This window comes from Terrapene carolina, unplaced genomic scaffold (assembly GCF_002925995.2).
Source record: "Terrapene carolina triunguis isolate 2854851 unplaced genomic scaffold, T_m_triunguis-2.0 Scaffold232, whole genome shotgun sequence".
Classification (NCBI taxonomy): Eukaryota; Metazoa; Chordata; order Testudines; family Emydidae; genus Terrapene; species Terrapene triunguis.
In genome coordinates, this window is record NW_020664583.1 from 9326527 (window position 1) to 9349820 (window position 23294).

Here is a 23294-nt window from a genome sequence, read left to right on the forward strand (position 1 = left end):
CCTGCATCACTCTGACTCTGATGGATAATGGAACAAGCTTTTGTTATCTATTGGTATTCCTGAGTTCCAGGACATGCAAAGGGATGCAGTGTGTACCCTGTTCAGTTGTAGAAGGTCCAAGCACCACTCATCTGTGCGGAAATGAAAGCTTATTTTTGCTGGTATTTTTATTTATTTACTTATTTAATCTATTTTTAAGAATATTTTTTGTCCAAAGACTCAGAGCTAGGTTCTTCTTTATGCAAATAGCACCTCTTTAACACTAGCAGACACAGTTGCCCCTGCTACTTATCGCTCATAAACCATGCCCTAGATTTGTAGACTATAAAGTCAGAAGAGACTATTGTGATCATCTTGTCTGACCTCCTGCATAAAACAGGCCATAGAACTTCCCTGAATTAATTCCTAGAGCATACCCTCCTCTTTCTCCTCTTTGCTGCTGTTAAGAGGAGAGACAATCACTTATATATTTTGATGGTTTATTTAATTCAGTAAGGATGTCTACCTTTCTCAACTAGGCCATAAGAAACTTAGTTGTATTTTGTCAGCCACACTCTAGCTAGGTGAGATCCCCACTTACTTCTCAGTAGGCATTCTGCTCACAGGGACCCAAGAGAACAGCTAGGGCCTGGCCTGGAAGGTATACTCAAGCCAAAGAGATCCTCCAGGAAGAGTAACTGGTTTCCTAGATCCATACTGTTGGCTTGGATGGAGGTCTTCCACATTAAGGAGTTAGGTTCTGTCAGCTAGAGAAGGCTGACCCCGCAGAGTCTGGACACCCTGTTGCCACAATGCTGATAGAGTTGGAAAAGGACATGATCTCATCCCGTTAAAATTTTTTTTAGTTTTTCAACTGTTTGTAGCTAAAAGGAGTGAATCATATAAATCCAGGCCCCTCTACCCTCCAAACACAGCTGTGTCAGGTGAACCCACTTGCAACATAGGATTGATTTAAAACGTACTTGGTTGAAACTATAGTAAAGAACATGATTATCAGACACATATATGAATATGATATGTTGGGGAAGAGTCAACATGGCTTTTATAAAAGGAAATCATGTCTCACAAAGCTATTAGAAGTCGTTGAGGGTATCAGCAAACATGTGGACAAGGTTGATCCAGTGGATATAGTGTACTTGGATTTTCAGAAAGCTGTTGACAGTGTCCCACATCAAAAGCTCTTAAGCAAACTAAACAGTCATGGGACAAGAGGGAAAGCCCTCTCATGGCTCAGTAACTGACTAAAAGACAGGAAACAAAGGGTAGGAATAAATGGTCAGTTTCCACAACAGAGAGGGGTAAATAGCAGGGTCCCCAAAGGATCTGTACTGGGACCTGTACTGTTCAACATATTAATAAATGATATTATGAAGGGGGTGAACTGTGAGGTGGCAAAATTTGCGGACCATACACAATTACTCAAGATAGTTAAGTTCAAAGCTGACTGCGAAGAGTTACAAAGGGATCTCACTAAACTGAGTGACTGGGCAACAAAATGCCAGATGAAATTCAGTGTTGATAAGTACAAAGTAATAATGCACATTGGAAAATATAATCCCAACTATATGTACAAAATGATGAGGTCTAAATTAGCTGTTACCAGTCAAGAAAGAGATCTTGGAGTCATCGTAGATAGTTCTCTGAAAATATCAGCTCATACTAGAAGAGATTAAAAAGCCTGGGACTGTTCATCTTAGAACAGAGATGACTAAGGGGGGATATGATAGAGGGCTATAAAATCATTATAGTATGGGAAAAGTGAGAAGGGAAGTGTTATTTGCCCATTGACATAACACAAGAACTAGATATCACCTGATTAAATTAATAGGTAGCTGATTTTAAAAGAAACAAAAGGAAGTATTTTTTCACACATCACACAGTCAACCTGTGGAACTCATTGCCATGGCATGTTGTGAAGGCCAAAGCTATAACTGAGTTCAGTTAGCCAAGATGGTCAGGAACGCAACCCCATGCTCTAGGTGTCCCTAAACTCCCCACTGCCAGAAGCTGGGAATAGGCAACGGGCTGGATCACCTGATGATTGCCCTGTTCTGTTCATTCCCTCTGAAGCTTCTGGTGCTGGCCACTGTTGGAATACAGGATACTGGGCTACATGGACCAGTGGTCTGACCCAGTATGGCCGTTGTTACGTTCTTATGACTCATGGTATTCAGAAATCTGATAAAAATGATCTCTTTACCATGTGTAGTTTATTCTTTACTCTGGGTTAATTTGCCAGGAATACAGAGGTGGCTACACAAATACATACACTGAACATCAGAATAAACATCTATCAGTCTGGCATCAGAGATACATCGATTATTAGTGACTGGTTGAGATAAAGATTAGTGGGTATTTTACCCCCATTTGAATTTGTGAGCAGGGCCGGCGCTTCCAATAGGCGACCCTAGGCGGTCGCCTAGGGCAGCAGGATGTGGGGGGGTGGCATTTCGCCGCCCTCTGCGGAATTTTGGCAGCAAGGGGCTTCTTCCACTCCGGGTCTTTGGCGGAAATTCGGCGGCGGGGGTCCTTCCACTCCGGGTCATCGGCGGAAATTCGGCGGCGGGTCCTTCACTCGCTCCAGGACGCGCCGCCGAAGTGCCCCAAAGACCTGGAGCGGAAGGACCCCCGCCGCCGAGAACGCCGCTTCAGAGGAGGAGCTGCCGCCGATTACTGTGGAGGAGCGCTGCCACCTAGGGCGGCAAAAACCCTGGCGCAGCTCCTGTTTGTGAGAGTTTAGGGCAGGTGAAGGGTGCTGGATTGCCAGTCCTCAATACTAAGACCTCAGTTCCCAGAGTAGGTATAAAACCAGCCAGGACAGGGCAAGCTTCCCCCACACATTGGCCCCCTTCTCCCAATGTGCACAATCCCTGATCTGGAGGGACCATCACTAAGGGAGAAAGAGGCACTCATTGCACATTGTCTGTTTAATTTTTGGCGCCTCTGCTGAAACTGCCCACAAAGATGCCAATTAGCACTACCTTTAATGTCAGTTCTTGATGTGGACATTTGCCCACTGGGAATTAGATGGACAGGACTGGGCACTGGGTCATACTAATCAAACTCATTTCACATAGGCCAGTAAAGAACTATTTGATGGTGACCGCTTCTAGACACAACTGACTTGGGCTACATTTGTGCCAGTGACCTGGGGGCCTAAGACCCATTCTAAAGCTCCTGGGGCATCCCCCACATTTTCTTATTTGTTGGACCCTTGTTGCTAGCTCTGTGTAGACTCACTGAATGGGACCCCTTACCTGATTGGGAAGATTTAATATTCTCAAGCATAAGGATGGTCTTGTGAGAATCGTATGCTCACTTCCTCTGTCACAGCAGCATGATTCAAAATCAAGTTGAGAGCTGGCAGTGCCCTTGGGATATGGTGCTTGTCAGAAGTTATTCAGCTTGGTCACGATCCCTCCCATCATGTAAACCTCTTAACATTCATTGCCAGATGCTAAACCTTGGAGAGACAGAGTTCAAAGTGCTACATGTAAGCCCATATGCACTTATTTCTGGCACTTCGCACAGCAGATGTGATGTGTGTTAGAGAGCATATGTCTGAAATACTTAACTATTAGCAAACACGCTGTTGTGGTACCTATCAGACTGGGACACTGCCCTTCTGGGAAAACCTAAAATGTGACTGACTTTCATTATTTTCTTGTCTCTTTTTTTCCACAATCCAGGTAACGCTTTATATGAAGGTATGTGAAAGATGCACAAGGGGCAGGGCGTAGTTTCAAAAGAAATGCTTTAACGCTCTTGTCTTCAGGTTGTTGTTCACATGCCTCCCAGACCCCAAGGATCCTTTTGCCCTTCACCCACCTCCCATTTGCTTGTAGTTTATTCCCTGCCCTGTGTCATGGAGGCTGTCCTTCTGGCGCAGTGGGGCTGGGTAGAATACCCCTAAGAAGTGTGAAGTTCTCACCAGGAGCTGAGTATGCTGCCTTCACACTACCTTTAATCCATTTTAGACACTGAGGAATAAGCTAACAGAGAGCATCTAAGTCCTTCCTCAGTATGCAAGGACTTATCATCCAGTCCATACTACAGCAGGACAGATTATTACAGAGTGACGTGACAGGCTTTTGACCCAGGGGCGCTCACTTACTCTGGTTCCGAGCTGATGTAATACCCTCAGTGCCTCAGGGTGTGTGAACTAGCTGGGAAGAGTAGTTTGGTCATTAAAGTAGCAGTGAAGCACCCTGTTACAGAAGATGTTGATGTTGTTGTAAAATACATAGCTGAAAAGATGCACCATATTTATTTTACGTTTCACGTTTGGTGACAATCACTCTGGTGGCACAGACCAGATCTAATAAATTACTTCCACAAATCGCTCTGCACTGCCTATTAGCCAGCTCCACCCAGCTCACACCCATCTGAAACATGTTGAATCCTTCATGCACCTCCAGGCAGCAATCCAGGCGCAGTCTGTTGGCTTGGCTCTGCTTTAAGAGCAGGGTTTTGCTGTGCATTGAGAATCTGTGTGCCAGACAATCACAGAACGTAGCCAAACGATCTGCACATACAGTAGCATGCAGTACTCTTTTTTTTTTTCTAATGTGCCACTGGGAGGAGGATACTGCTATTTTTAAATCTTCATTCTGATAGTTTATCCCTACTCTTTGTTTCCTGTCTTTTAACCAGTTGCTGATCCATAAGAGGCCCTTCCCTCTTAGCCCAAGACTGCTTCCTTTGCTTAAGAGCTTTTGGTGAGGGACCTTGTCAAAGGCTTTCTGAAAGTCCAAGTACACTATATTCACTGGATCACCCTTGTCCACATGTTTGTTGACCCTCTCTAATAATTTTAATAGGTTGGTGAGGCATGATTTCCCTTTACAAAAGTCATGTTGACTCTTCCCCAACATATCGTGTTCATATATGTAGTTTCAACCAGTTTGCCTGTTACTGAAGTTAGGCTTACCAGCCTGTAACTGCCAGGATCGCCTCTTTTTTTTAAATTAGGTGTTACATTAGCTGTCCTCCAATCCTCTGGTACATAGCGGTTTTTAAGGTCAGGCTTGACAAAGCCCTGGCTGGGATGATTTAGTTGGGAATTGGTCCTGCTTCGAGCAGGGGTTGGACTAGATGACCTCCTGAGGTCCTTTCCAACCCTGATATTCTATGATTCTATGAGAGGCTGATTTAAGTGATTGGTTACATACCACAGTTAGTAGTCTACAATTTCATATTTGAGTTCCTTTAGAACTCTTGGGTGAATACCATCTGGTCCTGGTGACTTATTGCTGTTGAATTTATCAATTTGTTCCCAAACCTCCTTTTTGACCTCAGTCTGGGATAGTTCCTCAGATTTCTCATGTAAAAAGAATGGCTCAAGTGTGGGATCTCCCTCACATCCTCTGCATTGAAGACCTGATGGAAAGAATTCGTTTAGTTTCTCTGCAACGGCCTTGTCTTCCTGAATGCTCCTTTAGCACCTTAATCATCCAGTGGCCAATCAATTTCTAAAAAATCAACTTCTATTAAATCGACCTACTTTCATAGTGTAGACATGCCCTTATACTCATAGACTTTAATGCCAGAAGGGACCATTATGATCATCTAGTCTGACCTCCTGCACATCGCAGGCCACAGAACCTCACCGATTCCCTCCTGTAACAGACCCCTAACTTCTGGCTGAGTTACTGAAGTCCTCAAATCATGATTTAAAGAAGTCAAGTGACAGAGAATCCACCATTTACATTTTAAACCTGCAAGTGACCCATGACCTGCAGAGGAAGGTGAAAATCCCCCAGGGTCTCTGGCAATCTGACCCCATAGAAAATACCTTCCCGACCCCAATATGGTGATCAGTTGGACCCTGAGCATGTGGCCAAGACCCTTCAGCCAGTCACCTGGGCTGGGAAAGAATTCTCTGTAGTAACTTAGAGTCCTCCCCACCTAGTGCCCTATCTACAAGCAGTCACAGATAAGCCACATGCCATCATAGGCAGTCCCATCATACCATCCCCTCCATAAACTTATCAAGCTCAGTCTTGAAGCCAGTTAGGGTTTCCCCCCCCACACACTGCTCCCCTTGGAAGGCTGTTCCAGAACTTCACTCCTCTGATGGTTACAAACTTTCATCTAATTTCAAACCTAAACTTGCTGATGGCCAGTTTATATCCATTTGTTCTTGTGTCAGCATTGGCGCTTAACTTAAATAACTCCTCTCCCTCCTTGATGTTTATTCCTATGATGTTTCTATAGCGAGCAATCATATCTCCCCTCAGCCTTTGTTTTGTTAGGCTAAACAAGCCAAGCTCCTTGAGTCTCCTCTCGTAAGTTAGGTTCTCCATTCCTCTGATCATCCTAGTAGTCCTTCTCTGCACATGTTCCAGTTTGAATTCATCTTTCTTAAACACGGGAGACCAGAATTGCACAAGTATTCCAGATGAGGTCTCACCAGTGCCTTGTATAGTGGTACTAACACTTCCCTGTCTCTACCAGGAATACCTTGCCTGATGCATCTTAGGATCGCATTAGCCTTTTTCAAAGCCACATCACACTGGTGGCTCATAGTCATCTTCTGATTAGCCAATACACCCAGGTCTTTCTCCTCCTCTGTCTCTTCCAGCTGTTTTGCAACTTCACACCTACTCCCTTTCCAATGGCCTCTTTCCTTGCCTAGCATGCAGCACGAGGGACAAGGTTTGTTGTTCCAGCACAGTTGTGAGTGGAGGATCCACGTGAGGCTCAAGTGAGGTTAACCATGATGTTCCACAGTAACTGAGAGTATGTTTCTAGCCTCCTTTCATTCCCGCTCCCCCACACTGAAGAGCACTTGGTAAAAAAGGTGTGGGACTGGGGTGTGGGTGGAGAATGGATGTGTCTGAGAAAAAATGAGTTTGAGCAGGATCCTCAGCATATTATCAAGACCTTTAGCTCCATGGCCCCATTTCTGGTATCCTGCTATGAGGGAAAAGTTACTTGGTGCAGGACAGCAGCATCAGGTTGCTCTGCTCTCCCTGTGCTGCAAATCACATCCTGTCTGGCTCTTATACATGAAACACCATGCTGCTGCTAATCTAACAAGCCAAGAGGTGCCCAGGTGCTCTGCAGAATGGCAGGGCATACTCTGGGAATGTAACCCTGGGAATGAAGCACTGGCAAGGAGCTGCAATGGGAAGGCTCCATTCCTTGGATAATTACACATTTAGGAAGATTTGATCTTATTTTTTAATTATCTCTCGTTTTTCGCTCTTGGCTGGTTCCTCTAATTAGGGGCTGCCAAGTTTAATGGTTTTAAAAAATTCCCACCTGTGGTGCTAGGGGGCAGGGCTTGTTAAAGTTGATGCATAAAACATTTTAACTTTGCAATTAGGGATGGGGATGAGATGCAAAATTCTGATCTGCATCCAAAGCTGGGGGTTGTTCAGACCCACTTCTACTCTCTATTCCCCTCCCCCATATTCCAGTCCCTTAGACAGCAGGTGAAGTGGGGGAGGGAGACATTAATGGTGGTGCCATCCATTGTATATGCGCCAGTGATGGCTAAGGGGATATGGGAAGCAGCAGTGATAGACAGGCTTTCCACAGACTTGAGCATTAGTAAATTGCTGGGCCAAGTGGAAGAACTGTATGTGGAGTATCCAGTTATTTTGCTTTTTGAGTCTCCATTTCCTCTGATAACTGGTGAAAATAGCGATGGACGGTGGCCCAGAAATGCAGTGTAACAGGCCAGCAAGGTTTGCTAGAAACACCCCACCGCATCTGCGGGTGTTGGTTCTGCTGCAAAAGGGTTAAGTGGATTGTGGTGATTCATTGAGAGTTTTGCTGACTAATTAATCCATCTGACTATAAGGGAGTGCGTCTTCAGAGAGAGGATCCTGGGCATGGGCTGAGCAGTCCAGGGGAAGGAACCCTTGAGCAGCGAAACCCGGAAAGAAGGTTGAAACTAAACCACATTAATGTATAATTGGTTCCCTGGTTAATAATAAAGCTAAACCCCAGGAGAAGGGGTGAGATTTCACTGTGTTTGAGAGCAGGGTGGGAAAGGCGTCTGCTCACACACACACATGCTGTCTGCTCAGAAGGGTGATTTCTTAAGGCATGAAGTGAGACTGTAAGGGCTAGTGTGGAACACACTTTACCTGCTTATTTCATTGTGAAGCACTGCAGGGCATCTCTGTAGCACATTTTCAGATGTGGATTGGAGGAGCTGTCACATACCCTTCTGGCCTGCTTAGAGGTCTGCTTCAAACGCTCTGTGTGCATTTGTATGCATCTAGCCAGAAATAATATGCATGCAGAAAGAATGCCGTATGCTGGCCCGGCAGCAATGATACTTAGCACACTACATAAGCATCTCAGGGAGAGATATTAAAGCAGCGCTTTTCATGATGTTATAATTAAAGTGCTGTCTGCATTTTCATTCACACCCCTATTTTCAGAGATGTATAACTCAGCTGTAAAAATATATTAAATCTGGGTCGAAACTTGGCACCTGGGCTCTCAGAGCATGAACACATTTTTGTTGGCAAAATGTCCTGAAGATGCAGGAATGCGAAATAATAATTACGATAACATAGGGTATCAGTAAAAACACCTGTCAGCAAAACCACCCATGACTACCTTTGTGTGTTAGCTGGCCATATGCATACTCCAGATGACCTACCTCCAACTTCAAGGGGTTGCATACATGTAAATGAGGGAAGAATTTGACTTCAGAGTATTTAAAATCATATTCAAGTAATTTCTTAGCGCTTTTCTTCTTTCTTTTTAATGCTCTCCATTGTTTGCAAATATTTCTTCCAAGACTGTTCACAACTTCCCTCCTGATTTTATTTTTCCATTTGACTTGCCTTGATTTCCCCACCCCTCCATCCCTCCGATGGAACCAACAGAGACACGTCTGTTTGTGTTTAACAACAACTTCACCTTGAGCAGCAGCATTATCCTGCCCACATATCCTCAGTGTGCGGTGGAAGTCTCCTCATGCGTGTGGTACTGGCAGGAGTGTTCTTTAGTGAATGCCCATTCCAGGGCCAGTGTAGAGACAATAAAGTGTGGATTTTGGGGGAACCCATGAAAACAGAAGCCAATATTCTCGGCTTTCATACAGTGGATTTTAAAAAGAAAAAAAATCCCAGATTGGGATCCAAATTCTCCTCCCTTACACGGGGGTGAATCTGGAGTACAGCAGAACCACAGAGTTATGAACACCAGAGTTATGAACTGACCAGTTAACCACATACCTCATTTGGAACCGGAAGTACACAATCAGGTAGCAGACCAAAAAAAAAAAAAAAAAAGCAAATACAGTACAGTACTGCATTAAAGGTAAACTACTAAAAATAAAAAGGGAAAGCAGCATTTTTCTTCTGCATGGTAAAGTTTCAAAGATGTATTAAGTCAATGTTCAGTAGTAAACTTTTGTCCCTAACCCTAACGTTTTGTCAGAGTTACAAACAACCTCCATTCTGAGGTGTTGCGAGGTTCTACTGTAACTCCATTTAAGTGCATGCAGCTATTCCAGATCAGTATCAATGTAACTGAGAGCAGAGTTTTATCCTTGGGGCCTGTGGTGGGGCAGGTCCCCACCCTCATCAGGAAGGAGTTAAAGAGCTCCTCTAGGCACAATCAGTCTCAGCCCGGCATGCCTGTGACTCTTGTCAAGCCTGGAGATGGGCAGGTCCTGAAGCGTATGTGTGCACTGCAGCTGGGAGATGTGATTCCCAGCAGAGGCAGGCAGACGTGTGCCATTTCAGCTCAAGGTAGTGCACTGAGAAGAGCAGTGTGGACATTATGGTAAGGGCTGTGGCTCAGGGTAGCTAGCCCAAGCCTGGCAGGCTTCTGGGGCCAAGCCTGGGCAGCTAGCCTGAGCCAGCACTTGCACTGCAACGTCCCCACTGCTATTTTAGTGCACTAGCTCCATCTGAGCTAGCATGAGTCTGTCTACCCATGCTGGGAACAACACCACCTAGCTGCAGTGTAGACATACCCTAAAAGGAAGGGTCCCTGCTTGGTGCAGGGTAGCTCTCTGGAGCAGGACTGCAAGTCAGAGCTCCCCCTGCCCCTGGAAGCACGGGTTGCTGACCAGGGAAACACCTTGAGAGCATTGGCCACCTCAGAAAGAAGGGCTGGTGCTTTTTTTTTTTTCCCCTCTTTGGCTTCCCTAAGGCCAGGGACTCTGCTCTCTGTGGGCTGCGAAAGCATGATGACTTTTTGTTTGGATTACTTTTTAGGTCCCCTGCAAGGAAGCAGAGACCCTGACAGCACTGCCAGAGGGCTATGCCCCAGACTCCAATACAGAAGAGGAGCCTACCATCTCCCCAAGGGAGTGCTAGAGGTGTATAGCCTACAGTAGGACCAAATTCAAAACTGGTGTAAACAGGTGCACTTCAAAAGACTTCTAGTTGCATTGCACCTACTTACACCCAGATTTTAGACTCTGGAGGGTTTTCTCTCCCAGGTACTAGCAATATTAAGATGGGTGAGATGCTTTCATAAACTATTTGAGAGCGTTCCTTCCTTCCATGGCAACTGGACACCTGTGAGCTTGCTGCCCGTAACTAGTGTATAAGGAGTAGCAATCAGATTCCTGTTCACCTACATTGTGATGTTCAGCTCAGAATATTCTAAAACTCTGAACTCTCCTGATATCTACAAAATAAAAACTTGGGTTTGTGTGTATTTGGCAGGACGGGGAGGCTGCCTAAGAGCTTGACCCTTGTTCTCAGACTCTGTTTTTGAAAAGATTAAATGAAGAGTCACTGTTTTATGATCTCACTTGGATATGACCAGAGATTTTTAGATTGAATGGCTTTAAAAATCAGACTTTTATTTAAAATCTGGGTCAAATGATTTAAAAAAAAACTGTTTCAAGGTAGAAGAAAGTGACTTTTTGGAGTCTATGTATATTATTATTTATATTGCAGTAGAACCCAGAGGCCCCATGTGTTAGGTGCTGTACAAACATCACAGAGAGCCCTTGCCCATAAGAGCTTACAGCCTCCAGCTCTCCCTGTGCATCCACTCACTGTCAGATGGATCAAGCATGCCACATTGTTACCCTCATCTCCCACCCACTCTTCCTACCCAGGAGTTCTTTGGGCAAGAGCTCAGAAACCTGCAGGCTCAATTCCCGCACCAGCCCCACAAAGAAAAAAGGTCGGCTGTTGGGACACAGTTGAATGGGGGTCACGAGGGGATGGTTCAGAAAGCAGAGCCACCTACCCACTCCCTACACTACTATAGTGATTGAGTCTCTCCCAGAGAGCTGCCATATATACAGCTCTGCTTGGCAAGTCATATGGGTGTCCCAAGATCAGTATTGTGCATTCCATATCTGGGGTTTCCTGATCTCCCCCCCACCCCCAGCAGACAGATGAGCTTGTCTAAAAGGAAGCCTTGTTCAGGGGTCTTATGGGGTTTTTTTAATGTATTTTCTATTTGTTTTTTAATTTTCTATTCTCATTTGATTGCCTTTCCACAGCCCCTGCGTGGGGGCAGGGGTGCAGTAACAGGGAAACCTGACCTCACACACACACGCTGTCAATCATCAAAGTATGGCAAACAAAGCCAGCAATACTACCAGTGTAAAAATGTGACAAGAAATGGGCGTTGACTAAATAAACTGGGCCGTGTCGCCCCTTAGGCAGGATGCTCCTATCTAGGGGAGAGGAAACTCCACTGGTTTCCTTCAGACTATTATCCCCTGAGGCGTTGTCCCGTCTCTTCCTCCCCTTCCAGCTCTCTGAACAAGCTGGGATTTCTCTCCTCAAATACACCCAGCCCTGGGACCTATGAAGGCCAGGGCCTACTGCCTGCTAAAGTCCTGAGGGTTCAGAAGTGAGGGAAGATGCTGTGGAGAGGAGAAGCCCCCCTAGACCCATGTGTCCCCTGCCTAGCTGCATCTTCCTCACACATACCCCCACACAGCCCTGTGAACTGGTCTCCATGAGGTTGGGCAAGTGGTGGGAGATAATGATGGTTCAGAGGAGGCAGTCTTCCCCCTTCCATGCTCATTGCTGGGCAGAATCCACCCACTCTGTGTCCCCTCCTTCTGCAGGGGATGATGTGGCCCATTGTGACCGATTTGCTGTGTGGGGGCGGAGGCAGGGGACTGGGGGTAACAGCTTCATTTTGGCACCCAAAGGTCAGAACAGACATTGATCAAAGATTCCACAGATAGCGGTCTGGGGGAGGGAGAAGGCAGGGCTGTAGGGTGTGGATACTGGCAAAGGGGAGGAAGCTCAAGTGCTGTTTCTACTATGGGATGCAAAAGCAATACTGGCGTCAATTAGATTAAGTCTTGTTCAAGTGAGAAGATGCTACCAGCAAATTAAACAGGGGATAACAAAATCATACTCAGTTCTGATTGAAGCTGCCTGGTGGTGGTTGGCTAGTTATTTAGTGCTGAACGGGGCAGAGGGGCTGGTTATTTGGCAGCATGGTGATGATGGAACAGGGACAGGTGTGTTTTTTTTCCTGTGCCACTGAAAGAATAAATAAATAAATAACCTCAAACCATGTGTCATCAGTGCAGCTCAGCACAGCCAGCTTTGAGCCAAGGCCAGGATGCCACCACCCTTCACCCTGCTTCACCAAGGCAAGGGCAGTGCCAAGAGATTGACATTGATGGGAAGAAAAAACAAGCCATGTGGGAGAGATGCCCACGACCCCCCACTGCCTGAAGATAATCAGCCTGGGACTTGGATTGCCAAGGACTTGATTTAAAAGTGTTACTGGGAACTTCCTTTTGAAATGGGAAAGAGAATGGGGGCAGGGAGGGGAACAGAGCGGGGCTTCCTTATCCCAAACTCAACATCCAGAACCTGTGAACTTGCAGAGGAGAGGTGTTTTTGTCCAAAAATTCTTCCAACCTTGGTGACATCCCAGTGAGATATACAGATGCCTGCCATACATACTACTCGGAGGTCACAGCATTTCCAGCCCTTTCTTAGTTTGTGAAGAAAGGAAATAGACCATATGTTTCAGAGATAGGGCCCAGGTGCCAAAGTTTGGATCCAAACTCTCATCTGAATCTCAGTTTCCCCCATGCTGCCAGGGGTGTTTGGATGTTGAATTTAGAGTGGCCTACTATAAAGACAGGGTCAAAGAGGTGACACTCAAATCCAGATCTGAATCCAGATCCAAACTGCCCTGGAGTTTCGGGTTTGGTCTGGGTTGGGATCCTTTATTCCAGCCCAGGTCCATCCCTAATTTCTTGAAAGGAAAAGAAACAAAAACAATGGACTAAAAGGTGTTTTAAAATATCAGGAGAGAGGCTACCAAGGAAATAAATAGTGATGAAAACACTGGTAATACTCCTAACGTCACGCAGCTCTAAAATTCAAGTAGTGTGCACGTGTCAAGAGCATTTCCTTCAAGCCTCTGCGGCTCGGAAGTCAGATTGTGTCCCACAGTTCACAGGTACAACCAGCCCCTCCCTGGTGTAGACATGGAATTGGAGGAGGGGAGAGGAAAAGTGGATGCAATCACTGCTGATGACCATGTCTTTACTGTACCCCCTTGATGCCATGCTTCAGCGAGACAAAAAGACATCAAGATTCTAGTCTGTTGGTCTGAGGCCAGTCGGCTGCAACTCAGAGCTGGAAGGGATATTGCTTCAAATAGTCCCCCATCCTCCTGGGCAGGGGCAGCTGGTCCACCTCCTCTGTCGACTTGTTGATCTGTAGCCGGCACAGGTGCTGTAGGCTGGGGACACTATCCTTGCGGCTGAGTGGCCGTATCAGCTTCAAGTGCACTGCCGCAGCCACCATCTCTTTTTGCATGGAGGACAGGGGCGAGGGCGGTGTGTAAGGGGCCTCATTCTTGTTCTCCACTGTGCAGGACATGACATAGTGCTGGATAAGGCTGACCACATCTGGGAAGGCCAGGATGCGGGGTTTGGAAAGGCAGTTTGAGTCGAGCCGGAACTTGCTGTCGGCATATTCAATGCGCACATTGGTGGGACCCCGGTTGGTCTTGACGGAGAGTGTGAACAGGTAGCTGGGGTGGGTACTGTCCCGTACCAGGAAGGTACCCTCAGGCATCTTCTGAAGATGCTGCTTGGCCTCACTGGCTGTGATAGACCCCCAATACCAGCCTGGAAAGGAATCCCAAAAAGAGAGTTCATTTAGAAAGAAAGAATCATCACAAGACTGAAAACACAGGCTGCTCATATCAGGGAGGCAGGAGCAGGCTTCATGGGAAATACAGTAGAGACGGCATAGCCAAGCCCTGCAGGGTTTCCAGCCTACGTTTTTCATCAGTGTGCTTAGGCTGGGGGAGGGGAGGCCACTGCTGCAGTGTGTGGAGCTTACAGAGACAGAGGAGCCAGTTCCCCTTTCTGTCAATTGAGCTATTAAAGGCAAAGCTCCCGTGTATGCTAGTAGTAGGCTACTTTGTGATATAAACACTGGCTGTGTGGTGGCTGAGACCAGGACCACTCGTTGCACTGATAAGTTTCTGCTGTAACAGCTTCTGGGGCAAGACACTTACAGCAGACCAACCTTAGTGCCCAGCGACCTTCCTAGGAGAGGAGATTCTTCTTGGAGGTGGCTCACAGAGAGTTCTTCCCCACACCCTGTGGCCGCCTCATGCAGTGACCTCATGCTGGTGGGTAGAGCCTTACCAGATTCTCGCAGATAGGAGAAGGTTTTTGCAATGCATAGCAGGTCTTCTTCAGGATCTCGCATCCGAGGCAGGTTATTCTCAGGAGCAGGTGCCATGAAGGCAGGAGCAGATTCTCCCTGGAAGACCGTAACGGAGCGAGGTTGCATGATCTGCTCGGACAAATCCACTGCAATGCCTCTGAGCGACTGTCTCCTGAACTTCTCCTCTGCCAGCAAAGGATGGGGTCTGAAATTAAGGATGTATTGTATGATTTTTAGCTTACCTCGCCTAGGGTTGCATTATCAGCTCAGCATCTGCTCTGCTGTGCTACAGCACGTGTTCTGTAAACAGATCCTCACTATGGTTATGTTCCAACAGAAGTAGAAAAGGAAGAAACAAACATCACAGAGCTAAATATGAACCCCTCGATGCAGGGAGGGATGGGTGGCTTTTTCCACCTTGGAAGGGACACTAGTTCAAACACCTTGTAACTCCACCAAGAGTCTGACATTCCTCTAATCCATTGGTTCCCAACCCGGGGTACGCATACCTCTGAGGGGTACGCAGAGTTTTCCAGGGGGTACATCAACTCATCTAGATATTTGCCGAGTTTTACATCAGGCTACATAAAAAGCACTAGCGAAGTCAGTACAAACTACAATTTCATACAGACAAGGGCTTGTTTATACTGCTTTATATACTATACACTGAAATGTAAGTGCAATATTTATATTCCAGTTGATTTATTTTATAATTATATGGTAAAAATGAGAAAGTCAGCAATTTTTCAGTAGTAGTGTGCTGTGACACTTTGGCATTTTTATGTCTGATTTTGTAAGCAAGTAGTTTTTAAGTGAGGTGAAACTTCAGGGTACGCAAGACAAATCAGACTCCTTCAAGGAAGGGGTACAGTAGTCTGGAAAGGTTGAGAGCCACTGCTCTAATATATAGGATACTGCATTTCTAATAAGGCTGTGGGGAGGAGATACAGATAGGATTCCTGATGACATGCAGTGCGCCTGATTCTGTTTCACTGGTGTAAACTTCAGTGGAGTTACTCCACATTTATGAAAGTGTGTCTGAGAGGAGAATCAGCCCCCCCAAGTTATCCTCCTGTCACTACAGGTTGGCCTGATCTTGTCATGTCTGTTAGAAGCTAAGTGTGTGCTGATCTTGAAATGCCATCACAGCATGGTCTGACTGGGCCTGGCTCAGGCCTTTCGTCTTCTGGCACTCTTCACCCTCACTCAACCCTGTGCTGCAGCACATCTCAAATGTTTATCCCTATTGCACCTGGCACCAAGGTGACCTCTCTAGGGTCAAAAAATATAAGGTAAATGTGTTCCCAGGGAAATGCAATACAATCCCCAACTTGAGACCTAGGGACTGCCTGAAGCTAATGGAGATTAAAAAGGCAGCTGCAGCATTCTCCCACGTCATAGGAAAAAGAGGGGGAGAGAGGACGGATGTCCCTGGCGTTTCTCCTCCAATCTTATCAACTTTGTCCTTTGTATAGACAGTGACATTTAATGGGCACACAAATGTGGATGAGGCAAGGATAAGGTTACAGACTGATCTTCCTCACCCTACCCTGGCTTGGCCCACTCCTCTCTCCAGCCCTCTCGCCCTGCTGTGTCCCAATTGTGGGACAAAGACACCAAAAGGAGAGACATATGAAGAACAATAGCACAGAGCGGATTGAAGGGGAGTTTTTCCTTTAAGAGAGAGAGCGAGCTGCAGTCAGAGTTCCATGGTTCTGAATTTATGGGGCCATAGGTAAATCTGGCTCTAAAGTGAGGGACACTCAGTATTCTCAAAGAATGAAGGGCAGTCAAGGAGGACACACTGATCCCACAAAATCAAATGCTCCACAGAATTTCAGAAGAGACTGTTGTGAGTTAAAACATCAACCAAATACATCCCTGGTCTTCTTCAGCCAATCCCTACTTTAGGAAAAGCAAGATATGATATGCATGGACTTTGAATCCTGCCTATTAATTTCTATCCTAGAAGACCTCACCTGCTAAATCTTTGTTCTAGCCCCTAGTTTTCACCAGTATTCTCTGATATCTAGTATACAAAGCGTTTCTCTGTGGCTCTTGTTTTGCAGGCAACGGTTCTGGATAAGATTCCCTTCCATGGTAGCACTGTCGTGAAGGAAGCCCAGACACTTTCTCCAAGGAAAGTCTGACCTGGGTTATATTCAGTAGCTTTTGGGCACTGCCTGTGCTCTTTCAAAAAGAGATAGTACAGGCCTGATCCTCCACTGCCTTTCTCCTTGTGTAATCACTGTGCAAAGTGGGTGTCAAATGCTGCCCTCAGTGGAGGATTCAGTTTTGGTAGCTTTCAACACCAGCAGTTTGCATTGCACAGATATAAATGACTGCCAAAGGTGAAAGGTAGGGGAGAAGGAGTCCCACGGTGCATAGGCCTCATTCCCAGCTTGAGAACAATAATGCTGCAGCTTGGATTCCAAAATTGAGCTTGCTGCTTCTTGGCAATGTTTCTGCTACGCCCTCAGGCAAAGTCTTGTGTTTAAAGAAATGTTTTCTTGTTGCTAGCATGAGAACCATTTTGCTTTTTAGACACCTGATTTGGGAAGGGGATTAAGATTTGTCTGGGGGAGATGGAGAGACCAGGAAGCGGTTTTGAATGGAATCTTTGAAGACAATCACTAGGTACCTTAACTGATCATTTATTAGAAAGTTCTGCTCCTGCTTTCACTATGCTGCATCTGTATCTTCCATTGTCTTATGGAATGCGGTCTCGGAACCTCCAGGACTCATCTTGAAGCCACCCTGGTGAGGCCATTCCCCTTTCACTAAAGGAAGCTGTGAATCAATTCACATTTCACTTCAGAGATGTAGAAAGGGCTCAAGTCTTTAAACTCTATGTACAATCATAGGTGCTGGAACTAGGAGTGCGGGGGGTGCTGTCGCACCCTCTGGCTTGAAGTGGTTTCCATTATATACAGGGTTTACAGTTCGGTTCAATGGCTCTCAGGACCCCCACTATAAACTTGTTCCAGCACCACTGTGTACAATCCCCTCTCCGTAGTCACAAGAGCTCTTGTGAAGTGGGGCCAGTGTGGATTGGAGAAAGATGAGTTCACCTACAGTGGTCATCCCCTGGCTCCCATATACTCCCTGACTATCCTGCCACCTAAAACCTGTGGAGCCCAACCCCCCGTGCATTTCCAGTGGGGGTTCTTCCACAATATCCAGGGAAAGGTCACAGGGGATGCTGCATGGATTTTGCTCCCCTTCCATACATATAAAAAAGCCTGGGGTGACACAACCTCTAATGAACACAGTGCAGTGAAAGAAAGTTTTAAATTCTGTGTGTGGCAGGAACGTGGACCCATTAATGGAGTCTAATTAATGATGATTCAAAAGTGCCTGAGCTACTAAACAAGACAAATATAGAAAAGAGGTCAAGGATCAGGAATGAACAGAATACGTGTGACTATAGCTGCTATTATGAACCAGATAAAGAACTATGTGGAAGAAACTGTATTTATAAAAATCAGCAGGTCCAGTTGATATGCATCTTTTTGTCATAAAAGAAGCAGCAAGCAAACTTTTTCTGACCCCTCGAGAAAAGCCCTGGAAAACTGAGAAGATACAAGAGCGCAGACGCAGGCAGTACCAAGTAGAGTGATCTTTGCCATTTCCTCTGTGATAAGTCAAACTTCATAATGACACACATAGTGAAATAGTACAGGAAGAAGGGTCCAGTCCTACACTCCTTATATTGGCAAATTCCCATCAGCTCCCACAGGACTTTTGCCTGAGTAAGAAGGGCAGGATTGGGTCCAAAATGCATACAATCTTAGAGGACAATGGAACAAGCAGCTTTATAAAGACAAACAGTGGACAAACTTCCCCCGTTCGAATGAAGAACAGGTTATTAATGGATGATAGGTAGGCTGTAGATATGATATATTTGCACTTCAGTAAAGCATATGATAGTGTCCTGCAAAGCCTAAACTGAAAAATTAATTTCAAGCAGCTTGGCTATGAGCACTATCATGTGGGCTGAAAACATGGGTGAAACCAAGCAAAGGAAGACATAGGTTGAGCAGCAGGAAAATATTTGTAATAGTGAGCTCTATGAGACGTTGGGGACTCTCAGGGGAACTGGTGGAAATCCCCACACTTGAGTCACTTAAAAGTAGACAGAGCAGAAGTATAACACTGTGAGGAAAATCTTCTAGTGGCAGACAGGATGGTTAAAATGACATCATGGCCAGACATTAATGAAGGTGCGAGCTTGCAAATATTTCCAAGAGCACAAATGCCTGATATATTCATGCAGATAAGGTACCGTACATATGTAGATGACCCATGTAGTGCCTAACTGACCATGTGAGCATGCAAATGCCAATATACACGCACTAGCCAGGGGTACTTATATGATAAAATTAGGCATGCAGAAGAATTTATTTGCACCTTATTGGATATCTGGGGCAGTAGGGCTTTTCCCCATCTTTAATTTTTATAATGCACTGTGTGTATACACATGCATGTGTACACACATAATCTTGTATAGAAAAACTATGCAAGAAGAAATATACATTAATTCTATATATTCATTTGGAATTAGACATAGACAGTTTTAAAAAAAATTCCTGAAAAGCTTTTCCCTGTAAGTAGTTTGTTTCTATGGAGAAATCGGATAGCTCCTATTATTCTGTGCTTCTGTCCTCTGTAGTTTTACATATGATATATTGTATAGCATAGTCAGAATTTTCCTCTAACTAATTTTTACCTGTAAGAACCTTGAGTGCCATGTGATTTCTCAGCTATAGAGAGAGCATGGATATCAGGGTGTCTGTTCATGCCCTTCTTGGGCAAAACATATAAAATACCCAGAAACACAAGACACTCACATGTACTGAGGGCCAAATACTCAGCTGGTGTAAATCAGCATAGCCCCATTAACCTGAATAGACCGACACCAGTTTATACCAGCTGAGGATCTGCCCCAGAGTCTGTGATTGACAATTCTCAAATCAAGCGTTTAAAATGAAGGCTGCAAGGAATCTTACCCCTGAACACAGATGATCATGTCACTCCAGGACCAAGAAAAACGCATTAAGTCTTCAATAGGATGGGAAAATGGTCTTCCCCTTTTTCTTGCCGCCTTCTTTGTTCCCCAGAGGAGTTAGGACAAATCTTTAGTTAGGAATTCACAGGAAGAAAAAGACTGGACTGCTCCCAGCAAACCTCTTCCACGGCACACTGGAGTTCACACACCGGGAGAAGCCAAGCAGAAAGCAAATCAGGCTGCCCAGAGAAAGACTTTACGGATTTTTCAGCAACTTTAGCTAGGAAAATGTGCGCAGTCTTGGTGCTTTTGAAGATAAGAAAATATATTCTTGCTCTGATTAAAAAAATAAAATAAAATAAAAATGACCAGAGAAAAGGAAAAAGGATGTTAAAAGAAGGAATGAAATCTCCTTCAGAACGACCTTTCAAGTCAGGATTTAAAGCACCTCCGAAATAACAATAAATAGGTATCAATAAATAATCTCTCCCTGAATGTAGAGCTGGGAGAACGGCAACCTACTTGGACGCTGGCTCCAGGAGTAATGAAGCTCTGGAAAAAAACACAACTAAGTAATCTTTTGTTTGCCCCTTTTAATCTGTTCCAGGAAGTGACGGATTCCTGGAATTGTATTGTATTCACATCACTGTTCTGACATTAAAAAACAAAAAGTATAAATAGATGTGTCCATAATGGACATCTTGATGTCAGCATTGCACTCCAGAGAATTTGGGGGCGGGGGGGGGGGAAGACCCTTCAAAATATACCAAAATCCCCAAGGAAAAAGGCAGGGTCAGGTCAGATTGGTCATCTCCTTCCAGGGACCCAGCTGAAAAGTTGTAAATTGTTTTCTGTTTTATAAAGCATTTGGCTGCTGTCTCTCTATGTGTTCAAAGAAATACCTTTGATAGATTTCCAAGAACTTTCCAGGAAAGCTGGGCTGAACCACAGAGCTCTGCCAATCAGAGCAAACCGAGGCTGGGCTGGACCTCAGAGCTCTGCCAATCAGAGGCGAATGAGGCTGGGCTGACGCCGCAAGCTGCAATGAGCCCAGCCCCCACAGTCACAGAGAAACACACGCAGAAAAGAGGGAGGGAAATGCAGGCAGCAGTTGTAATCACCAGGGGCCCTTTAACCATGTGACTAGGAAAAAGCGAGATTAGAAACTCGCTGACCATTCCCAGATGGCTATGTGAAACCAGAGAGCAGCTGTAATGCACCCCCTACTCCAAATATCAGCAAGTGGCCTCCTTGTTAGGCTTTGTACCACAAGGCTGGGATAAAGGAAATTCCCCTCCTCTAGCTTTAACTTGCAGCATCAAATTTGCCAATTCCCCCTGCTTTCTCATAAAAATAAACAATCTTTCCCTTTCCTGGCCAACCTGGCAGTGTCTGGCCAGACAGGCTGAGATTTCAACACTGAGAATCATGTTTTCCAAGTGGATTTGGTGAATGTGAAAGGTGCTGAGTTGAGAGCCCCAGAGATAATTCCTCTTTAATTCACAGAACAAGGACTGCAGGGGCAACAGCTGAGCAAACGCCTTCCAAGGAACATGGAAGGTAGGACTGGAAGGAACTTCCTGAGTCATTGAGTCCAGTTCCTGTTATTGCAGGCGAGCCCATCCTATAATCCCATTCATAAATTTATCAAGTTCCCTCTTCAAACTAGTTAGGTTGTTTGCCCCCATTCCTACTACTGGGATGCTGTTCTAGAGCCTCACTCCTCTGATGGTTAGAAACCTTTTTCTATTTTCCCACTTAGATTTATTAATGGGTAAATGAATAAATTCCATACCACCCAGGCCAATGCATCTCAGTCAATGACCTGTAGTGACCACCTTAAGTGATAAGACAGTGAGCAGGTTGAGCTCTAGAGCAGTGGTCCCCAAACTTTTTACCGCACGCTCCCCTTTACTCCTGTCTGCGCCTCGCCCTCAGAGCCAGGGCCAGGGCTGGCTCCAGGCACCAGCGTAGCAAGCAGGTGCCTGGGGCGGCCAATGAAGAAGGGGGCGGCACGTCCGGCAGCGATTCGGCGGCGGGGCCGTCGCTCCCTCTCGGAGCGAAGGACCTGCTACCGAATTGTAGCTGATCGCGGCTTTTGTGTGTGTGTGTGTGTGTGTGTGCGTGTGTGCGTGGGGTGGCAAAAATGCTAGAGCCGGGCCTGGCCAGGGCCGGGAGCGGGGCCACAGCTCTTGGGGGGGGAGGATGCAGACAGGAGTAAGAGGGCCACGGCTGGGGCCACAGCTGAGGGTGAAGGAGGGGGAGTAGCCTCAGGCATGGACCAGGGCCAGGGCTAGAAGTGGAGCTGGGTGGTGCTCCCCTCCCCCCCCCGGTGAGGGCTGGCTTGGCCCCAGCCACACCAACCCCCCCCAAATGTTCCTCCGTGCCCCCCTAGAGGACCTCTGCTCTAGAGAAATGGAATCCTTGGAACCTCCACTGGGACTGTCTACAAGAGTGCCAGTGAGGAATCTCATACTCAGAAAGACAGCTGAACACTAGACACTGGGCTATGTAGGGTGGCCAAGTGCCCTCGTAACCTGGGAATCTCCTAGTCTTTGAAGGCCATCCTAGCCTCTGGATAAGGTTTATAAAACCAGTGATTCCCCCTACCTTCAGAGTCACTTTTACATAGCCATGTGGCCTCGGGGGGTGGGGTGGGGGGGTGTGTGGAGGAGAGAACAGAGCAGGTCCCCTACAAGCTGCCAAAAAATTCCATGTGTATCTTCCTGACTTTCCAGGTAGTAGTCTTTGGCAATGGCTAATTAACCTTTACATTCACAGTGCATCTTCCTCTTCAGTTATGAAGGGGAGTTCATTGAGGTAATAGAGTTATTATATCTTAGGCAGGAGCACGGCAGCTCAGTAGGGACATGGAAAAGGCATCTTCACAGATTTCTTAGATTTGTAATCAGGCTCTATCTAGTGGCCATTTTCTGAAAAACACTTCTCTCTTCGAGGAGCAGGAGTACATAACTAAGTACTGAGTGGCAAAAGCCAAAAATCAACAAATGCACTCAATTCGATAACTCAGTTCTTTGGTGCTATGGGAGTGGTGGTATGTGTAGGGTGACCAGACAGCAAGTGTGAAAAATCGGGATGGGGGTGGGGGGTAATAGGAGCCTATATAAGAAAAAGACCCAAAAATCGGGACTGTCCCTATAAAATCGGGACATCTGGTCACCCTAGGTATGTGGGTGTGCACATCAGTAAAGAAGTGTACTGGTGTGTATATATAACTCAGCTTGGTAATCCCCTGAGAGGTGGTGGGTAAATGTGTTCCAGTGAATGTCCTGTTTCTAAGTACTGGATCTATTACTAAAACCTGTCACCGAAATATGGAAAGAGAACAGCTACATTTTAGTCAGATCTACACACACTCCCTCTTCTGTCTGTGTTTAATTTACAGATGGTGGGGCAGAGCCTCAAAGTTCCATTGACTTCAATAGCTCTACATCACGGTATATCAGCTGAGAATCTTGCCTATCATTCCCACTCCTGACATCCCTGATGCTTGCACCAATGCACAAAAAAGATAATAAACAAAACAGAGCGCCTGATTCACCATTGTCCTTCACCTTGTGTAGTCATCTACCCTGTGCAAAGCCAGTGTAACCCACTGCCATTCCGACTAGGTAGCATTCTATACCCTCTTTGCGCTCCCTGTGTAAATGTCTGCA

The 23294-nt window shown here is 45.9% G+C and overlaps 2 protein-coding genes across 2 annotated transcripts in view; one reads left to right on the forward strand and one right to left on the reverse strand.

Annotated features, from left to right (window-relative positions):
• Positions 1-13202: 13202 nt before the first annotated feature.
• CISH (cytokine inducible SH2 containing protein) lies at positions 13203-19699 on the reverse strand. The gene is made up of 3 exons (XM_024205690.3): positions 19619-19699; positions 14588-14814; positions 13203-14059 (listed from the first exon to the last, which is right to left on the reverse strand). Exons 1-3 carry the CDS (start codon positions 19663-19665, stop codon positions 13557-13559), a joined length of 777 nt encoding a protein of 258 aa, XP_024061458.1. The 5' UTR covers positions 19666-19699; the 3' UTR covers positions 13203-13556.
• A 1441-nt stretch (positions 19700-21140) lies between these two features.
• The window catches only part of MAPKAPK3 (MAPK activated protein kinase 3), a 118366-nt gene continuing 116212 nt past the window's right edge, over positions 21141-23294 (forward strand). Inside the window, exon 1 of the mRNA XM_024205702.2 lies at positions 21141-21177. The gene's annotated coding sequence lies outside the window, so the exon portion shown is untranslated. The remainder of the gene's footprint in view (positions 21178-23294) is intronic.

Excerpts from the sequence above, each read along its gene's own strand:
- CISH (XM_024205690.3), bottom strand. The coding sequence starts at position 19,665 with ATGCGTTTTTCTTGGTCCTGGAGTGACATGATCATCTGTGTTCAGGG. Across the intron at positions 14,815-19,618 it reads ATGATCATCTGTGTTCAGGG|ACCCCATCCTTTGCTGGCAG; the intron begins GTAAGATTCCTT and ends CCTTAATTTCAG. Across the intron at positions 14,060-14,587 it reads CTCCTATCTGCGAGAATCTG|GCTGGTATTGGGGGTCTATC; the intron begins GTAAGGCTCTAC and ends ATTCCTTTCCAG.